Genomic DNA, 20,739 nt, shown 5'->3' on the forward strand with positions numbered 1-20,739 from the left:
TCGTGTTTTCCTCAAAATGCATCACAGGACAGCTGAGCCTTACTTCCCGAATTGGCATTTTTGTAATTTGCATGAACTCGTTGGAGCTCGGAGGCAACTTACAGTTGTGTGTGCATGCATGCATGCATGCGCCCGTGTGTGTGTGTGTGTCTGGGCATGTGCTTAGTAATTTGACAAGCAAAATAAAGAACTTGTCCAAACAATCTAGTAGACATGACTGGAAAGAGCCTGCACTGCGTTCATGGAAATCCAGCATTTTCAACTACCTGGACAGTTTGTCCAGCATTTGTTGTCCAATATGTCCTGGAATATGAAGAAATTCCACTAACTGACTTCACTGACGTACAACATGTTGTAACACTGTATCATACTGCAGTAGAGAGTCTACTGTGGAGAGTTACTAGAATAGATATACTCTGCACTGCAGTGCTTTGCTAGCCTGGGTTGTGAATCTTATCAGGCGGAATTGTGGTAGTGGATTTTGTGTGTGTGTGTGTGTGTGTGTGTGTGTGTGTGTGTGTGTGTGTGTGTGTCTAAGTGTTTGTGAGCTTGTGTGCCTGCGTGTGTGTGTCCAGGCCCCTCTGGAGTCCATTAATCCCAAATCTAACAGACTTACTGCAGAGGCAGCCTTTGATGTGTGCTGAATTCCTCTCTGGAATATTGGATGCTGCTTCCATAATATCCACATCCCTTTCTATCATCAGGAATACATTGTTTTGTTTTCTCCCCCCAATGATGCCAGGATTGTCCAGCAGGACAGGTGGCTGATGTGTTATGAGTTTGTTTACAATTCAGGTGTATTTCCACCAGTTCTCTGATCTGTAATTTTACATCTCTGAGCTCTTTTAATCCCATTCTTATCTTGTGTAAGCCTTCTAATCTTTGACCCTAATCTTAAACCACCACATCGAATGGGGCAGCATGGATGGAGGAGAGTTGTTTTTCTCACCTTCAAATTCAATGCATACATTTGTCAGAGAGAGCCAGGGTCCTCTAGTCTTTGGGTTTTCCTTTCTCAAGAGCCAAATCTGAGAGGTATTTATCGCTATATATATTTCTATTTATTTGTCTTTTTATTGCAGTGGCCCGGACTTGAACCCAGCCTATTTTAAAGTCTCGTGCTCATAACCCATGGGTCTCAGGAGTGAAAGAGATGGAGAGGCAAAGAAAGTATAAATTAGATGGTGAGATGGAAAACACATTTCTATTTGAAATGATTATCCCCCCTGATGGGTAGACTAATAGACCTTTATTGCATTTCCGTCAGTTTCTTTTAATCTAATCATACTTATAAACAGACGAGTGAGAGTGTTAGCGTGCGCTTATGTTTATCCATACAGAGACGCAAGCAACCAGTGTCTAGACTGCAAACACAATTTGGCTGGGGCACAGAGGAACATCAATGCTAAAGCAATGGTGCTGAAACACAAGGCATGGTCCCTGAGTCTTGCATGGAGAGGAGAATGTAGTGACAGACAGACGGCGATAGGAGGAGGAGGAGGAGGTACAGAAGAAATAGAGGAGAGGTTGGCAGAGCTCACTGTGGCTAATACATCCAAAGTGTGTCAGTTAGCTCTCTAAATGTGTTAGGCCCTGGGGCTGAGAAAGCCAACACCATCGACTCAACCTTCCTCCCTCCACCTTTCCACTTAGCCTCTGTTCAACACCTGCCAATATCCTTAGGGGAGGTACACTGCTGTTCATTGGCACAATTGATCAAATGCCGACATGCTAAAGTGTACAGTTTTCTTATTGCTCATGAGTACATGTGCTAGAGGATGAATTTAGAGAGCTGTGCAGCTATGGGGCATGGCAGGTAGATTTACAGGTGGTGTGTCTTCACATTTCTCTCCCTCTTTCAAGGAGATTTATCACAGTGTTTAGCAAGCAGTCAGGCTGAGGGCAACCTCTTTTATTACAGTGGGTAATGATGATATTTCATTTGATGGTGTGATACTTCAAACAGTATCTGTGTCAAGTACAGTGCAAAGAACAAGCACAAGTCATTTGAACTTTACTATTTATATTTTCAGTATTGATGACGGTGGACATTATAAATGTAGGCAAAAACTTTATTCGCCAAGTTCTGTGTAAGTCGTGCATATTTCCATGTGATCTACTGAACTCAAAAGAACACATTAATGATAGTATACACAGCTAAAATGCCTGTCTCTATGTGCTCTAGTGAGTCAAAGAAGAAAAAAAAAAATGAAAATATCTGTACACATTAGTAACCAGGCTGGGTCTGTCAGATGCGGCTGTTTGAAAACATCTGACTGGTGTCATATCAGGTAAATGTGCTTAAGCTCACAGTGTGTTTGTAGCTGAATTAATGTGGGAGAAGTACACAACAGATCTCTCACACTGATTCCCTGGGAATTACCTGCAGCCTCTTCTGTGGGACCTATGATTAGTTTGTATCAGTTACACAGCAGCAGACTCGTGTGTGGTTAGAGTTTTTACTCCACGAGGCTCTGGTGGTGGTAGCGCATTCTGCAGAGCTGAATCCAAATGAAAACAGTACACATCAGTGGTTTTTCTTAAGAATTTTAAATGAATGTTTTTGTTTTTCTGCATTATGCATTGACTTCTAAATAATTTAGTTTTGATTTATTATATAAAAAACGCATTCCTGATATTTTCTGTCACTTTTTTTTGATGTCTGCAAACATTTTTCATAACCCAGCCATGACCAATTCATTCTTCCAGGCTTTGGCCACTTGTCTATATTGCATTAGGCTTGAATGTCAAGCCTCTCGACACCCACCTACCCTGTCTTTATTGAGTTTGATCTGTTTCAGCCACTAAGAGGAAGGTATTGCTTGAGGCGGCAAGCTGTCAGATAAGCATAAGGCTGACTCAAGTTTCCCTTTGTGCATTTTTTTGCATGATTTAGATGAATTTGGTCACCTTAATGAATTTTGCCAAAGAGCTCAGCTTCATTCAACACAAAAAATGATCAGGTCAATTGATACCACGGACCCCTCGATGCAACAGGAAGGACAACACTAGCAGCAGTAATAGTGTGCAGTGTACGTGTTGTTGTATTACAGTGATGGTTCTGTTGAGACAGAGAATCAGAAGCACTTTCCCTAATCCTGCTAAAGCAGTACACATGGGAATGATTACTTGCACAAAGCCATGACACCCTGAGTTGTTCAAATCCCTTTGTTCAAAAGAGAGCGACAAACAGAGAGGCAGAGAGAGAAAGAGAGAGAGAGAGAGAGAGACAGACAGAGAGAGACCATAAGAGAAAGTGATTTAATTCAGAAAATGTGACAGGATTGTATGATGTCTTGTTATTGTATGGACCTCTGAATGAAGCCTCCACAATGCTTCATGTTTATCCTTGTCGTCGCTAGACCAGTTATCAGGAGCGGACCACAGCGCCTCATTTTAGGCACTAAATCCAATCAGTTTAAGAAGAGATCCCACAAATCTAGAGTGTTGGAAATAGCATCATTAATGGAGCATGGTTAAAATGTAAAAATATGGTGGAATGAAGCACTTCAAAAGACGACCCTCTGTGAATTAGCAACAAAAGGTTTCCCTTCATTCTCTCTTTAATAGGGTGTTTTAAACCTGTTTTCTCCTTGGATAGAAACAGGATTTCTGTAATGAGCTGGTGACTCATAGATTCTCTCGGCTTAATTTTTTTCTAATTCCCTGCCCCCCCTTTTCTCTTTCTCTCTCTCTCCCTCTCTCTCTCTCTCTGTCTCTCTCTCTCTCTTTCTCACTTTATTTCTTGCGCTCACTATCTTTCTAAATGGGCCATGGCAAGTTTCCTTGCCGACTACTGGGGGGAAGGAACTAGATTAAGGCTATTAACAGGCAGGAGGATGCTGATCAGTCTTTCTCGTCCCTGGTCTGATGTCTGGTCCGCACTGTGCTCTCTTCAGTTAGAGGCACTCTTCGAACTTAGTGTTTGTTTATTTAGTGTGTGTGTGTGTGTGTGTGTGTGTGTGTGTGTGTGTGTGTGTGTGTGTGTGTGTGTGTGTGCTCTCACATGTGCAGTGGAGGAAGCGTTGTTTGACTGAAACAGCCCATTTGATTCCCACAAATATGCCCAAATACAATCCAAGGGTGTCACGCAGCGTCCAAAGCAGCCAAAGATGAGTACACTCTCGCTCACATCTGCAAACAGTAAGTAGTAGTGAGCAGAATAAAACATGGTGCAGACATGCTGTGTCTGTTTATGTTGCTTATGAGTGAACATGCTGCGATGCACACACAGTAAAGACAAGACACACGCAAGCACGCTATATTTAGATGACAAACTGCCATAAACCCAAGCTAGAGAGGGGAGAAATAAACAAAAGAGAAGAAAAAAAAAAAAGCAAGGCGGTCCAGAAGCATCCCCTGTCACGGTGCAATCCCCCATGTCCTAATTACACAGGCTTAGAGGAAACGGAGGATTAGCCACTGATTCACCACGCTTCTCGCCTCATCTTCTAATAAGTCCCCTCCTTGTCTCCTTGCCACCCTTTGTGCCGCCCTCCATGTCTCTCTCCAGGTAAAGGTAGCAAGATACTATTGACCTGTGGCTTTCTGCCTCTTTTTGTTCCTTGTGGCTAACATGTCTGCCTCAGACAACACCGCTTAATCCCAGAGTAAAAGTAGGCTGTGCAGCAGACTTGTTTTGTTAGCTGTTCTTGTTATTTTATCTTCAATATTTGGACACAGGGCAGTGTTTGCATCAGTAATACATAGGATCCCATTGTTACATGTAAATGCTTTGTTTTTTACGTATGGATTTGTATATGTTTGTCCATGTGCGCCTCTTTATAATCGGGTAAATATGCATATTTTCATTTTTCTACTGGTCAGCTTCAGCTGTAATCTCTAGAGTCCATGTATTCATCAGTGTATGCAGTAAACTGATCATGTTTTATTTATGGCAAAATAACTTTATTTACATACCATGTGGAGACAAGCTGAGAAAATTGCTGATAGAGGCTTTCACACAATATTGAGATATTGAGCTTTTTTCTTTTCTTTTTTTTTTTAAAGTAATCTTCCTACCTTTATTTTTTTATTTACAGCAGCATGCATACTTTCAATTGGAAAGGGCACAAAAACAAGTTGATGTATTATAGATAGTATATCGATATGGATTTCTTACAGTTTTCTGCTGTATTCGTGAATATAAATAGTAAATAAATATTTTTATATGATAATAATAATAATGTTTTATGGTAATATTGTAAGAGTGATCATCTGTAGCAATAAATCTGGACTGCAGGGCAGATTTAGTTCAGATTTTATATTTTTATAGCAAAATACAGTATAAACTGTAGATATGGCATGAGTGTATAGGGAAATAAAGCACATACCTTCACAGAGTTGCCATATATACGCATAGATTACAGTATCTCACTCTAAACTATTTATATTATTCTCTTCCTGGTTATAGCTTTTAAATGTTAATTGTTTGATAGGTATAAATAGCTTGCTGATAGCAGGAATGATGTAAGGGCTGTTCCTCTCAGACATCTATATCTAATCGCTTGCCTGTGGCTGCTCTGCTGCAATTGCTCCACCATTAGAACGCTTAAAGAGTGAGAGAAAGAGAGAGTTGAGAAGAGTGAGCTTATAGCTAGAGGAAATGTGAATTATACAAGGCCTTGAGTCACAGGTTGGGAAAGAGGCTCAGGTCTTCTGATAGGCTGAAGCAAGGATATTCCTTGGCTGACCTTGCAATATTTATTGAGTCCCTCTGACTGCTGTGAACAGCGAATTGCTATACATTTCCCTACACCCCCAACCCAAACCCCCACCTCACCCAAACCCACCCCTCCCAAAAAAAAAGAATATACAACTCGTTTCCTGATGTTAGTTTTCTTCCTCCCTCTTCTTCTTCCTCTCGCAAAGAAGCATCTCAATAAAGAACATGTAAAAACCTGGTTGAAAAGGTTGCTCAGACACAGCAGTGGGAATTTTCTGAACAATGTTGTCACACATCACAGATGTAGTTACAGATAAACATCAGTTTGCCTATTCTCAGCACTTTTTTGGCCTTGGAAAGGTTCCCATGGCCGTTGATCACTGTTGAACCTGTTTGTTGAGGTTGCTGTTTTTTGTTTTGTTTTTTTTTCTAGTCTGAGGTCTGATCGTCAACAGATAACAGAGAAAAACTGTGAGATCTTTTCCCCCTCTCTTTTTTTATCAGACAGTTGTCTCAAGGCCTTCGAAACCTTGGCTTACAGTTGAAGCTCACAGAAACATTGATGATTCAGATTATAGCACACGTCTCAGCTGTGAATGACGAGTCTACAGCAGGCAATGAAAACACACAGAAGCCAAGGAAAAGCTATCCATATTTTAATGGAGTATCTTTAAATGAGATTCATTAAAAAACAATCAATACGCCCTCAAGTTGCAGACACACTGACACTGGCAGAGTCTAAGTGCACATTCCATTCTGCTCTATTCAGATGCGAACAGGCAAACACACACACGCTCACACACAAACTTGCACTCATATGGAGCAGCCTTTATATAACCGGGTAGGTCGCTTGCAAACAAATTTGTATTTAGAAGGACCACACTGCATTTTAGGGCCCTCATTGCCGCTTTGTGTTAAAGGGAAAGTGCTGTTTGATAACATCAACCTGGCCGTCCACATCCCCCTCATCTCTACAGCCCACAGACCTTTCCGGCCACCCACAGCAAAGCGCACAGCCCCTGCTTGCTCATCATTGATTAGGCTTTGTGTGTTTGTTTGAATATGAGCTTATGCTCCTCTTCTTCCTCTTCCTCTTGGGTTTTTTATCCCTCTCTCTCCTATGCATAAATACTCTCTCCTCGGGGTGTTCTTTGAACAACTTAGCCAGGCATTAGCTGACAGAGGGGCCTGCAGTTTGTGAAGGAATGCCTGAAGAGAGGACGTGTTTGATCCTGAGATATACGTCCTTGATTCAGTGTCGGCATCTCCAGCCACCAGGCAGCCCCGCCGCTGCTGCCAAGCATTTCCTGCTATGCATCGGTGTTCTCTTGCCTCCTACTGTGATAAAAGCTATTAACACTGGGGGGAGAAGTATCCTTCTCCTTGTGCTAAGCCACCAACTGCACAAAACAATGCAGATCTACTCCCCTCAACACACAACCACACTAACAATAGAACTTTGACTATTATCAGAATAATAATTATGTCTTTATAATATTGATACAATTAAATTATTTCGATATATTATAGTGTCTGTGGGTGTTGATGACAAGGATGTCAAATATTCTTAAGTCATGAGAGTTTTGCTTGGAATAAACGTACATGTATTTAAAACTGCCATTTCCTCTGATTTACCCTTTTAAATCCCTCCATGGATGCTATTTTACTGCTGTAAAATAGGCCTCAAACAGAGCAGTGGGCCAGCATAAAATGCAGGTCCCACAGCAAACTGCGATGACTAAACCAAAACAGCAGTTTCATGGAAATACTATTGCATTGCAGGCGCTTGAAATAATGTTGGCAAAACAGACAGGCCAACTGTCGACAACAACCTGCCTTTCCAGCACCACTCTTGTTTTAGAGTCATAACAGTATCGGGTGCAGTACTGCACTTGAGTAATGTTCTCATTTTCACCATAACAATGCTGCGTAAGGAGAAAGGAATATAAACTAACTGGATCTATATCTGAAGCGATTGGTGAAATATAACATTCTGATCTCTGTGGACCTCGGTCCAACCCGATCTGCCTCAACAATGAATACCATATTCTTTTTTTTCTTTTTTGTATGTAGCCCCAAAACAAATTAGTCACCCAGTTTACCTTGCAAGCTGATTTCTTAGAAAACAAAAAGAGGAATTTCCAAAGCACAGTCTATTCCCTCAGACCCAAAGTTTTTGAAATTCTATCTTGAACTGCAGTTGTTTGGCAGACTGGCGACCTGAGAAGTCATAAGATATTTACTAAACATTAGGCTCAGTCACAGTGGAGACTCTCTCATCTGTGCAATTCAAATATTTAGTCACCCTGATTGGGTGAGAATGTCGGGGAGGTGGGGACTGGGGGGGGGGCTGTGCTGTGCATGGATCAGCTGGGTGAGATAACAGTAGGCGAGGAGATTAAAAACACAGTAACACACACACACATGCACATATAAACACACACTGTGAGCTCCCTCAGGTGAACAGGTGCAGTCATGGTCTGTCACAGATGCTCTGCACAATTTGTCAGCTGCCATTCCTCCTGTCCACCTTGGGTGGGTTGGGGAGGTATTCACCACAACACAGCCTCAACACACGAACACACACACACATTATCCAAAATCATTCTCCAATCTCATAGGCTACTTTAGTAGCTCATAGAGCTGCCTAATGACTACCCAGGTGTGCACGATGGTAAAATGATTCACCAGCACTGTGATGGATGCTAAATTGTTATGTGTCTGTAGCTTTTTACTTTCTTGAATTTTATTTTTGGACTGTTGCTTTGCTAGCTGTAGCATGTGTATGTACAACTCTCTCTTCCTCTCTCCCTCCCTCCCTCCCCGGGAACCACAGTGTGTGACAGAGGGACATTAATCACAGGGCTGGGTAATAAAGCGAGGAGGGATGGGCATGTAGGGCCAGGGGGGCAGGCGTCTGGAGGGAGAAAAGGGTGTTTAGGGAAATCACACCATGCTTTATGACACACACTGATACACAGGCACACTTTTTACACTCCTAGGTTTCGGTGCACATCCTTCACGCACCATACTGAGACCTTCCACACTGAAAGTTTGAAATATTAAATTGAGCAGAGGAGCAAAAACAACTCAGGATCCGAGGAAAGGTGGCCATTTACTTTCTATTAGCCTGTGTTGAGGGAGAGCCATGTGTCTTCTTGCCCACCTATGTGTGATTTTACGTGGCCTGTGGCCCCCATTAATTAAGTATTCATTTAGTAAAGGACCTTTTCTGGAAGGAAAACAGAGGGGCATTTTTGTATAATCTGGAAAGAGATGAGAGGCATTTTATGGCTCAGGAGAAGAAGAGCTCCCAGTGTTGCTGTGATGCTGAGATGGCTGCGGGAGGTTTTCATGATACTGATAACTCATGATATGAGATGGCGATAAAATGCAGCTGTATATCGTTAGTTGCTAAATGACAGCAGAACACACAATTTAGTAGTCCACTGGGTTTAACTGTATTACGTTTTTTTTTCCTTGAACATTTTTTTCTGACCTCTTTGGGTTATTGGAGTTTTTCTAATATCAACCTCATTCCATCTTGACATTTTACAGTGGACACTGGGTTGTAAATCATATCAAGCAAAGGCGTGATGCTGGATATTGTCTGCGGTGGGTGGTGGTGTATGTACGTATGGGTATGTACCACCACCCTCGATGCTTTGTTGTGTATTTTCTCCTGCGTCTGCACTTGCATGTTGCTCCTCGAGGAGTATTAGAAAAGCGTAGGTTGAGAAATGAGATACAAATAATAGTTTAGTCTACACAACAATGGCTCGGTACTCTACATCCCCAAGACTGGAGCATGCAACTAACAGAAAGCTCAGAGAACAAAAGAAAAACATTATTCTTAAAATGATTAAAAACAGTAGAAAATAGTTCATTGTCCTCATGTTATTGTGTCTTTGTGTCACGGTCTGTCACTATTAAAGTTGTTCTTTTTCCATTTGGTCTATGTTTATTGGATAAAAGTGTTAGGTTACAGGTATAAACTAACTTGTATATACATGCATACAGAAACATACATGTACATATGCACTTTAAGTGCACGACACGAAGTACACGATCTTGTTCTCTGTTGTTTTGTCCTTGTCTCACTCTGTTTTTAAATCATCAGACAGTCATTACACACCATGTTTCCGATGTTCTACTCTGTTTTTAAATAGAATTCATCATTGAAATTATTCATTCAAAATATCCATAATTTATTCTGCAAGAATTGCCTCTAAAAATCTCCCAGTCACTTTAAAGAGATACATGTAGGGACTGGTTTTTACAATTTAGATAAGCTTACCTCATTGGCTTAGAAAGTAATTTACAAATCCTTCATTCATCTACAGTGGGATCCAAAAGTCTGAGACCACCATCCCGTTCAAATAAATGGGAAAACTTTGTTTTTGGACCCCGATGTATCTTCTCACTTTCACTGACCTGACTCACCTCGGGTGCTGTAAGGGGACATGGCAGTGTACGATGTGGACGACCAACATAGTGCACCAGGATCACTTACAACTTCTCTTTCCCTTTGCAGTGTTGCTGAATTCTTTCAGAGATGGTAAATGTGCTTTGACACTGCGTGTCCTTTTGCTATTGCTCAAAAGATTTCTTAGAGCAGCTTTGATTTGCTTTATATCGGTTTCAAGTGCTCTTAGCAATAAAGATAACTGGCAGCTACATAGCTGTCCCATCTAGCTCATTGTTACCCAGTCATGCTATTCTGCCCTAAAGCAAGGCAATTAACCCTGCCAGAGGTATAAGATAGCTCTGGATGCTCACTGTTAAACAAGCATCCACAAGTACAAAAGAATGTGTGGAGTTAATTAAACCTTTGGTGGAAATAGATGTGTAATCAACATTTCATTTCAATCAGATGGGTTTGCAGAGATACAAACATTAACTGTGTCTGCAACCAGATCTACATCCACAGCGCTGTGTAAGTGCTGGAGAATGGTCTGGATGCACCCATTATCATTCTGCTATTGGGTAAACAAAAAATAAATGCAGCGACAGTTCTGCTGCACAATAGTTTCGGGGGTGGGGTGGGGGGGTGCAGGGGCAATGGGGGCTTGTTTTGGTAGAACATTTGCTCTTAGGAAGTCGAGCACTGTCATTAAAATGGCCATTTCTCCGCAAACAACACCACAAAAAACAGTTAAAGACATACAGGGTGTCAACTGTGTGATCGCATGGTCAGAATCTTCATGTAGGGTTGCTAACTCAGAGGTTATTGTTTCCCATAGTGAAGGGGATTTTGAAAAGGGTAACGGGCAGGTTCATACCCACGGCCTACATCCGCTGAGTCAGACTACAGGTTCAGCGAGACTTGTGACTGAAGCTGAACCTGTCCTCCTCTTTTCACTCTGATGTCTACGATGTTTCGGTCATGCTCGATAATCTAAAGCTCTTGCTGCATATCGTTGTCTCATTCCCTGCCTTTTCTATTTGGTCCCATTTGGTTCAGGGCTGTTGTGGTTATAAGACGCACTGTCCTTTTCAAGGCGCGTATGTAAGATTAGATTTAAGGAGAAATTTTTCTTTAGCTATACAATATCAGTGCCTGAGATTGCAAACTTGATAGAAAGGTGAACACTCAAAGATAAAAAATGCTGTGTCCCTGTTGTAAACACAGATTGATATCTTTAGGTACAAGCTATCTCGAGGTTTTGATTTTACTACAAATACTTTGAATTTCGGCAGCCACGTAAAAGCAATGATGTTGCAAAAATGAAAGAAAAAAAAATCCCATGATATATTGAGGCATTTACTTACGTCATATATAAAAAACAAAAAACATAAAAGTGATTTGACAGCATATAGTTAGCATGGTAATTTGGTAATGTGATTCATTTCCTTATTGATTTACTATATATTCACAAATAATGAATAAAGTGTGTTTCATCATTGCACCATATCAAGTCATTGACTGGGAGATGAATCAAAATGTGACGAATGGTTAATAGTTGGTTGTTAGTGTATCCATCAGTGTAATTTATCTTGGACCATACACACCGCAGAGGAGAGAGACTGGAGAGGAAGCGACTGAGCATGGCCGCTGGTAGCCAAATTATCACAGGCAAATGTGTCCTTGGTGGAGGTTTCTGTTGCCCATCCCAGAGAGCTGGTGGAGCCATGCTGGAGAGAGAGACAGAGAGAGAGAGATGAATGTCACCCTTGCTCTCATATGTCATATTGTTAGCCATAGATATTAAGAGAATGCCTCAAGGTTGAACGTGCAGCTGAGACATGAATAATCTATCATAGGTTTCCTCCAACTAAATAGAAGGAAATATGTCTGCATGGATTATTTATGCTTTAATATGCACGCGGTGAATGGACAATCACCTCTGAGAGCATGAAGACATTGTCGGGGGCCAAGTTAATTGTGTGTGTCTGGAGCGCATGCTAAGGCCGGCTGTGTGAAAAGCCGTGGTTGTCTAGCTGTTAAGCTTGGTTACATGTAGAGTTTTATATTTTGTGGCTTGGTGATGGATTACAGTAATAGCGTGTTCTGGTTGGAAAGTGTATTCAGGTTTGTATTATTTATGTACAAGCTCTCGAGCAAATCATCGATCTTAGTGCTTTGGCATGTTGATTAGTTGTTTCGTGTCGGATGCATTCGCTCGCTACCCACACCATTTAAATGTAGACCATCTGAAAACCGGACCGGCTCCCGCTTCCCGGCTCGCCTTATTTTCCTCCTCCGGGGTGACTGGCTTGACGCGGAAAAATGCCAGACTCAAGTTTGCCAGCGCTGTTTGGCTTCTTCAAACATTTTAAGCTCATCTCTGCAGCTTAGGAGGACACTCTCTCAGGAGTCTCGGCTGCTGACCTGCAGCACGGCAGAGACAGACTAGCCAAGTGCACTCAAGCACATCCACTCTGCCCGCTCATTCGCATCAACGAAAGATTGTATTAGTCCCAAGTTTGCGGGCTTTAAAGCAGCACTCTGGCCGTGCTGTAAAGGTCCACGCATCACATAATGGAATTGATGGGGTGGCTTTACAGCTCCTGACAGTAATGTTGTTGTCTTCTCACATTTGGTTGAGAATGATAGTGGAGTAAGTACAGCTCTCAGCAGCCTCATTCTAACTCCTGTAAATGTTGCCTTTGAAACAAGAGAACATTTTCAAACCCTGTGTTAAGATGTTTCTCAAAATTACCACCTTCTGACTTTGATTTGAGAATTCAGACCACAGGGGGCTTGTCGGAGCAAGATAAATTACACTGATTTAAAAATGTGTTTTTCATCCCATGCTCAATATACGGAGAATGAAGATTCATCATGAGGAATAAAGGTTTAAACCATTAACATTCAGAAGGGGAGGTGGAAAGTAACAATCTGTTTTCTGTTAATTATAAAAGTATGGATTTGACTGCTCAATTCAAATATTGCCATATGCCACTTGTGCAACTGACACTTTCACTGGGCTATTCAAACATCAATAATGCAGAAATTAAGCTCCTATGAATAGACTTGCCTAATTCCTCTTAACAAAGAAAGCTGCCCCAGTTCTGTTGCTGTTTGTTGTCTTGTATTTTAGCAAATGTACCATAGGAAATAAGAAGTGTGATGTTCATCTGCAGCGTTTGGCAGAGATGCATCCATCACATATCACCAATATGCAAATTAGCCTTAGCTGCTGCATTTGTTTAGAAGCCTGTGCAAGTGACCTTTGGATTTTATCGGGGAGCAGTGTTAGATTCTGGTGCTATTTCATTCTTGGGTTTGTCTAACCTGTACTTTGGGAAGTTTACACTTCTTTGATTGATGGAGGATTGTTAAGGCAGCCTGCGCAAATTGTCTGTTTCAGTCCTTTTTAACAAGTAAAAAAGTGACAGTCATCATACGCAATCAGTGTTTTTAAGTCCATTCTTCAGAGTTTGTTGTTAATGACCATTTACCGTGTATTGCGCTGTCAATTGTGGGGAACTATCAAGTTCTTTTGTGTTGTCTTTGCTGTTAGGGTTGTGTTTGCCTACTCTTGGTTTCATCCCACGCGGCCAATGGAAAAATTCCATTTGTGGGACAACAGATGCTGTTTTTTTTTTTGTTTTTTTTTTTCATTTTTCACTTCACGCCCAAGAGGGGAGAGAAAAAAATGTGCTCCTCTTTTTTTATTTTATTATTATTTTTTTAAACCAAGTTCTGGATCCATTTGACACAGGCATGAGCACTCCCATAATCAGCCAGAGTGTGCATCCTTCTGAATAGAGATGAAAGAGGGGAACACACACACTCACACTTATACACACATGCGTGCACACACAACAACAAGGAGCCTGCAAATAAACAGGCACAAACACACAGGGAAGAAGCACAAGCCATTTGGCACAGCCTCTCTGTCTAGGGAGGGCTTCAAAGCCCACTGACATGAATTTATGATAACGGCACTATGCCTTTGCCAAACCTCAACTGTTGTTGTTTTTCTCTCGCTCCCTCTCCATCCCTTCTGTATGCTCTGCCATCCCCTTGATCAGAGCTTTGGAAAATGCTAGCAGGTGTCCCCCAGTCCCTTGGAAAGGTGTGTGTGTGTGTGTGTGTGTGTGTGCATGCGTGCATGCACATGTATTTTTATGTGCTTGGAATGGGACATCCTAAGCTGGCTCTTCCTTTTTTCTTTTTTTTTTTTTACATCATTTCAGTTGGCTCTACTTCCCTAACTTTTGGCCCCAACTCTTTGTACAGTTCATTTTCATAATAGTACTATGATTCTGTTATCCTCTCACTGTGTGGTTTTACTCTGTTCTATGCACACTACTGACATACATATCACTTTCTTCTCCATCTGTCCCCTCCCTTTCTTTCTGTCCGCAGATGAGGATTGTGTGAATTGCACAGAGGAGTGCCGAGTACTCGGCCATTCTGACCGCTGCTGGATGCCCCAGTTCCCCGCTGGAGGAAACCAGGCGGAGGGCATTGACTACCGCAACAATATGTTTGTGCCAGCGGGGATGGAGACTGTGCCCGAGACAGAGACCTACGAGACTGTCAACCCCAATGGCAAGAAGACATTCTGTACATTTGGTAAAGAGAGGCGTGACCACACCATTCTGGTCGCCAACGTGAAGCCCTACTTGAAGGCGAAACGTGCCCTCAGCCCACTGCTCCAAGAGGTACCCTCAGCCTCTAGCAGCCCCACCAAGGGCTGCTCCACCACATCTCCGTGCTCCTCAATCAAAAGTCCAGCCGATGGAGCCGAAGGCAAACCTCCTCCTGCCACCTGCTCTGGCCACTACGGGCCTCCCGATGGTCAGTACCTGTCCCCAACCAAACAAAGCAGAGACCAGGGGGTCTACCCACCCTTGCCTCCCTCAGACCCAGTGGCCAAGGTGCTCGCCGAGGCTCGCTCCAGGATCAGCCAAGAGGCAACAGGCGAAATGGAGTGTGTCCTGGAGCAGGTGGAGCCCGATCCGAGCCGTGACGGAATGGATGCTGACCAGGTGGTGAGAGACATCGACAAACTATTGCAGGACTGCAGAGGAAGTGAGGCCACTGGCACACTCAGGAAGTGACACAAAGGACTGCAACAAAAAGAAGTAGGGAGGTAGAGAGCGGAATAGGATGCTATTCCAAAAACTCTCATACCAAAACTGTCACCAAAACAAAACAAAGTTGAATGGCTCTCATGATAGGAGCTCTTTTCACTGTATTTGTTGTTGAAAAGTACCGACATTGGACGGATGATGGGAACATTTATTATGTCATTTGGCACCAGTTTCGGTGCTAAGATCCCTACCAACAAAAAAGAACTGTGTAACAAACATCTGAATTCTGCAGAATTTATAAACTCCTTTTGTTTTGGATTCTTAAACAAATTGCAGAGGCTTATGCCTCTGGCACCTCGCAAGCTATTATCTAAGTGCCCACCAGCTCATAAGTGTGTTGTTCATGGTCTCTCGTGAAATCCTACATATCTTAAGTGTGTGTAGATGGATTTCTGTTATGTGTGATGGCCATAGAAACTGAATGAAAAAGGACTATTTATGGTCAGACATGACAATCGATGCGGAAACAGAAACAAATTGTAATCTATTTGGGACAGTGAAAGACCAAAATACACAAAACAACCTTATCTTTTCTGACTTTAATATAGGTGTTTGACGTGTAATGGATCCTGTATCTGAACATGAAGAGATTGGTTAATCAGGGGTATGTTCACAGGGGTTGATTCCGGACTTGGGGGTTGGAGGGGCTTAAATGCTCCGCTGAAGGAGAATTATTGAACAGTGTAACCATGTTTCACCTGTCATATGTAGCCACATGTGTAAGTTGTGTCTCTCTCACACCTCTATTTAAATGTTCATGTTGCTGACCGGTGTAGCTGCACGCACCAATTTTAGACACGTGCGCTACACTTTTACGCATACACATGCTGACACGCTCACATGCACTGATGCCCCCACACACACGCAAACACACACATACACACTAATGCTTATACACAACTGGCCATCTGTGTAATTGTCTTACATGTACATCATCAGCTTTCAGTCCCTTGTGTACAGTGATTTATCATGTGTGTGACTACGCCTTAAGGCAATCACAAGTTGTATAAAAAGGGACATTTTTCCTCAACTGTGAAAAGATGATATCTATATGATGATATAGATGACTATATGTATGAATCCATGTATAGTGTCCAAATATTAACAAAATATTTATACATTTTATTAAAAAAAAGAAGAAATGAGGAATCTCAGCAAAAAGTGTCCTGGAGTTAAGGTGAAGAGCAGGGTATTAACTCAATAGGACACTGCCATTGTTTCGAAGACAAATATCCAAAAATATAAATAAACAAGAAAATGTCCCTTCACATTATCACTATACATAATATCATTATATGTGTAAATGTATCCAATTTAGATGTGTTTACATCAAAAAATTGACATATTTTTATTGATTTTACTGCAATTTCTGTGCATTTGAGCCAAATTGTTATGTGTACAAAAGCTATATTGTGTATTTTATTAAATTAATATATAGTTGTGTTGCAATATACATGGGCTTATATTGTATTTGGCAAAAGTTGCCTTAGTAGCTGTCGAACTCTGTGAGTTTGCTTTAGTTTGGGTTTTTCTTGGTCTTTTTTTCCTCTCTATTCTGCATCTTTGCAGGCTGGCTTCAGTGCTTTTGAGATGTCGCCTCTTTTTACCCTGAGATCCAGCTGGATCACATATAATAACTGTTGAAAGCTTAATGAGCCAGCTGATCTAGAATACAATTCAAACCAACGACAAAAAGCAACAACCACACGATAACAGTTTGAATATTTTTACTGAGCAGATTTTTACAGGGCAGCTATTTTCTTTAACAATAACTAGTATGCGTATTTTGTGTTCATTATGTTTTTACTTTCTTTCCAAAAAAGAAACCTGCCATATGGAACGTAGAGTGGTTTCCTTGGTGATCATAAAACTGCCTTACTGTCTCTGCGGAGAGCTTGTTGTATCTGTGGAGCTTGTGACTGCTTATAAAGCCCTGGTCCACCAGAATGTGCATTTTCTATAAAGGACCAAAAGAGGTTCTTTCTCAGCAGTCTGTGTTGTTTATGTATGTACTCCTTCTCGATACGTGTTAGTATTCTCATACTTTGCGGGAAAACTTGACATCTGAAATTCTATCTGAAGTTACTTTGGATTTGATGTGTTAGCTGTTTAGGTAGACGGTTTATATAACCAAGTGTCTTCACATTCAGGCTTTCTTAAAAAAAAAAAGAAAAAAAGAAAATGATAGACATTTATTTTTGAAAATTTTGGCACATTTCGGCCACTCTCTGAAATAATAACGGGAGGTGCTTTTTCTAATACTCTCTGACGGTGAGATACGCAGAACAGTAGGCTGTTAGACTAGGCGTGTTTTGGAAAATGTGACCACAATCACCAAATCTATGTAAGATGCAGCCATGAGAGGGAACAGTGACTTACATTCATATATGGCTCCTCGTGTATTTACTGTATAAAGTGGATCTGAGCTGAGTTGGAATCTTGACAGCTGACACAACATATTCTATTCTGCAGACATGTCGCATCTGAGTGTTTGGGTGTTTCTGTTCTTGCGTTTTCTTAATTGAGGCACATGCTTAGACGTTCTCCTGTCATTCTGTCATTGTGTGGTATCTCTTACCTACCTGCCATCTTTTCTTATATCACTATTCATTTGCTTACTTTTCTTGCTCTTCAGCTGTTTGCTTTCTCGCCTCTGAGGAGCAAAGTAACTGTTGCCTTTTCTCTGCTCTTTCGTCTGTAAAGAATTTGGTTTCAGTTTACCCTTGCTCTTTTCCTGGGAGATGGCAGAGGCTGTTTTTAGAGAGAGCTTGGAGGAGAGAAATATTTATGGTTATTTTTAAATGAGATTTTTTTTTGTTTTTTTTTGTTATCTCTCTCAAATATCTGGATAAATCAAGCAAGCCTGACATTCACATCACACAAAAAGTACAAAACAGTTAAAATGTGCCGTTCAAAGTGTGCACCGTAACTGTGATCCTGACAAAAAATAAATGCTGATACATGTGCACGCAAGCACGCACACAGATACACGCGCAAAACACCCGGGCACTTCAGCAACACACTGCCTTTTATTTAAATACATTGCCTCTTAAAGGTGAAGTAAAGGCTGAAAGAGAGGGCGAAACACTACCCAGACAAATGTGACACTTTCACACTTGTCTTCATGGTTTATTTTCTTTTTATCTCATTGTGCTCAGTCTTCATGCTGGATCAAGCATTCTCTACACCGTGCGTGTGTTTGCATGTGCTTGATTCGCTTTCATGCCCCTCATTGTTCGACAAAACAATTCCTCTCTTCTTATCTAATTTCTGTTACATGTGTGCAATAGATTCAATTCCAACTGACATTAAAGCTCTATTGCTGTGGTCTCTCTTTCATTCAGCCATTAATTAAAACAAAGTGTAGAGGTCACCCCAGGATTCTGTTTTTCACTCAGAATCTGGCTGCCGCCAACAGTCACTGTCGCAGTTCAGGCACATTTTAAGTGCTGTCCCCTCTAATGGTCTTCCACTGGCCCAGCCACTGTCTGCACACTCACAAACTGTGGGCAGGAGATGAGCTGGGTCCGGTGGATGGAAGGTGTTCTTTAAAGCCATGCCCCCCCTTCCCCCCCTCCCCCCTCCCTCTCAGGCTATTTGCGGTTTAATAGCGCAGAGGCTGCTGCTGCTGAAGTCAACACATAGTTGGAGATTGAGCATAATGTAAGGCCTCTCATTATTGTCTAATTAAACAGTGTTGGCATCATACACTGTTGGCAGTGCATTACTCAAATCTAGAGTCGGTTATTTTTGCCCACTTGAGACTGTTGGTTTTACCAAGTGATTAGGACAGGGCCTTGATGAATGTGGCGGACCGCCTCTGGTCTCTGACTCACACTGATGCAGGTGCACACCGACTCAAGACAGCCACTGCTTCACACACACACACACGCATGCATACATATACATACGCATTGAGACAACATGCCATTTTGGTTAGTTAAAACAAGCACCCAATGTTTGTCAGTGTCGTCCCCTCACCCCCTCAAGCCCACACCGATAGCATAGGGCTCCACGCTGCAATGGGCAACTGGTGAAAAAGACCAGGGACATTCATTTGTATGGATTATTTCAACTGCTATTGTCTAAAGGCTGTGTTCATTGTGATCTATCTGAAAAAAAAAAAAGATGAAAAGATCAAATAAAAAAAACCAACAATTACTAATAATGTTTGCTCTTGTCCTTGTGTGAATTGGTTGAGGAATAGCTAGTCATGGATTTGATTTTATTTCTTATATCCCGAGAGATAACCTTGCACACTCGATATTTTTGTTCTCTCAAGCATCTGCACGGCCAATTTTGCCTTGTCAAATAGGATTGCATTGTTTACTTTCCTCTTGCCAGTTTGTTTGGGAAAAGATAGAAATGGGCTTTTTCCATTGCCCTCCGTGGTGTTAAATGCACATATGCAAGCACCTCGAACTCAAGCACGCACACACACACACACACACACACACACACACACACTGACTTCAGATTTTTCGCTTTGGGCAAAGGATTCTTCATTCATCACATTAGTTCACATTTTCACCACACAAAAGATTACTGCTCATGCTGTGGGTTTTTCTTTTTTCTCTAATGGCTCAGAGGCAAATAAATTGGTGCTTGAAATTATGTATACTAATTTTTCTAAGATAAGATGTTGCACTCCACCCTTCAGCTAGATTCGCATTCAGAGGCCAATTTGAAGTCTCTTCAACTCTGGCCTGTGGTTAGAGAGATATACTGTATGCTTCTCATTTGCTCAGTTAGATCTGGTTTGTTTAATTCCTAATTTATGGTTATTAGGTGGTAGATGCTCAGAGTGGAACATACTCTGACAGAGGCAGATGTGACCTCCCTCGCATTGTTTGGTCCCCTAAAAAGAATAGTATCCAAACTTTAAAGAGCTGACTGGTACTGAAAGTATTAGTGCTTTAAAATGGGTTTTTAATGTCCTTTTACAGTGTTTTCCGATACAAAATGACAGACCATGGAAACTAATGATACGCCATTACATTTATCTCAGGAAAATATTCCATCATCACTGTTTAATTGTAGACGTACATATGGCTGTGTGCCTTCGTGACTCCACGCATCAATCAGCGTACTGCTGTCTAAGGATTCAAGTTAGTGGTTTCCCAGACTGCAGTCTCCCTAAATGCTCAATCAGGGCTATCACATCCTAACTGCACAATGTCTTCCCATAATCCAGCACTGGATATTTTCTCTGTGTTGAAGAGATTAAACTTTAGAAAACTTTTAAATAAATGGTATAAATGATATAAACTAAACTAATTGTTTGTAGTTCATTAAGATGGGTCTCAAGATCCATCTTAATACACCTGGATTTTAAAAATGAACTTGGATGGTAATATTAGCACTTCATGTGAACACAAATTCTATGCCAAAAAGAACTCATTCAAACACATCAAGATAAATTATTGGTGGAATTATTCATTATTTGAAGAGGAATAGATCAAATTAATTTTCATTTTGACCACAGAGGGAGTGTTTTACCCCGTACTGGATTTGCAGACTATTGG

At 41.4% G+C, this 20,739-nt stretch overlaps 1 protein-coding gene across 3 annotated transcripts in view; it reads left to right on the forward strand.

Annotated features, from left to right (window-relative positions):
- pcdh17 (protocadherin 17) overlaps window positions 1-19,382 on the forward strand; it is a 58,031-nt gene extending 38,649 nt beyond the window's left edge. For all 3 annotated transcript variants that reach the window (XM_023424355.2, XM_087178786.1, XM_023424354.2), the window contains exon 5: window positions 14,484-19,382. In XM_023424355.2, the coding sequence (XP_023280123.1) occupies window positions 14,484-15,181 (698 nt within the window). In that variant the 3' untranslated portion in view covers window positions 15,182-19,382. The remainder of the gene's footprint in view (window positions 1-14,483) is intronic.
- The last annotated feature ends 1,357 nt before the right edge of the window (window positions 19,383-20,739 follow it).

This window comes from Seriola lalandi, unplaced genomic scaffold (assembly GCF_002814215.2).
Source record: "Seriola lalandi dorsalis isolate HSWRI2012SDOR001 ecotype SW California unplaced genomic scaffold, Sedor1 jcf7180002054735, whole genome shotgun sequence".
Taxonomy (NCBI): Eukaryota; Metazoa; Chordata; class Actinopteri; order Carangiformes; family Carangidae; genus Seriola; species Seriola lalandi.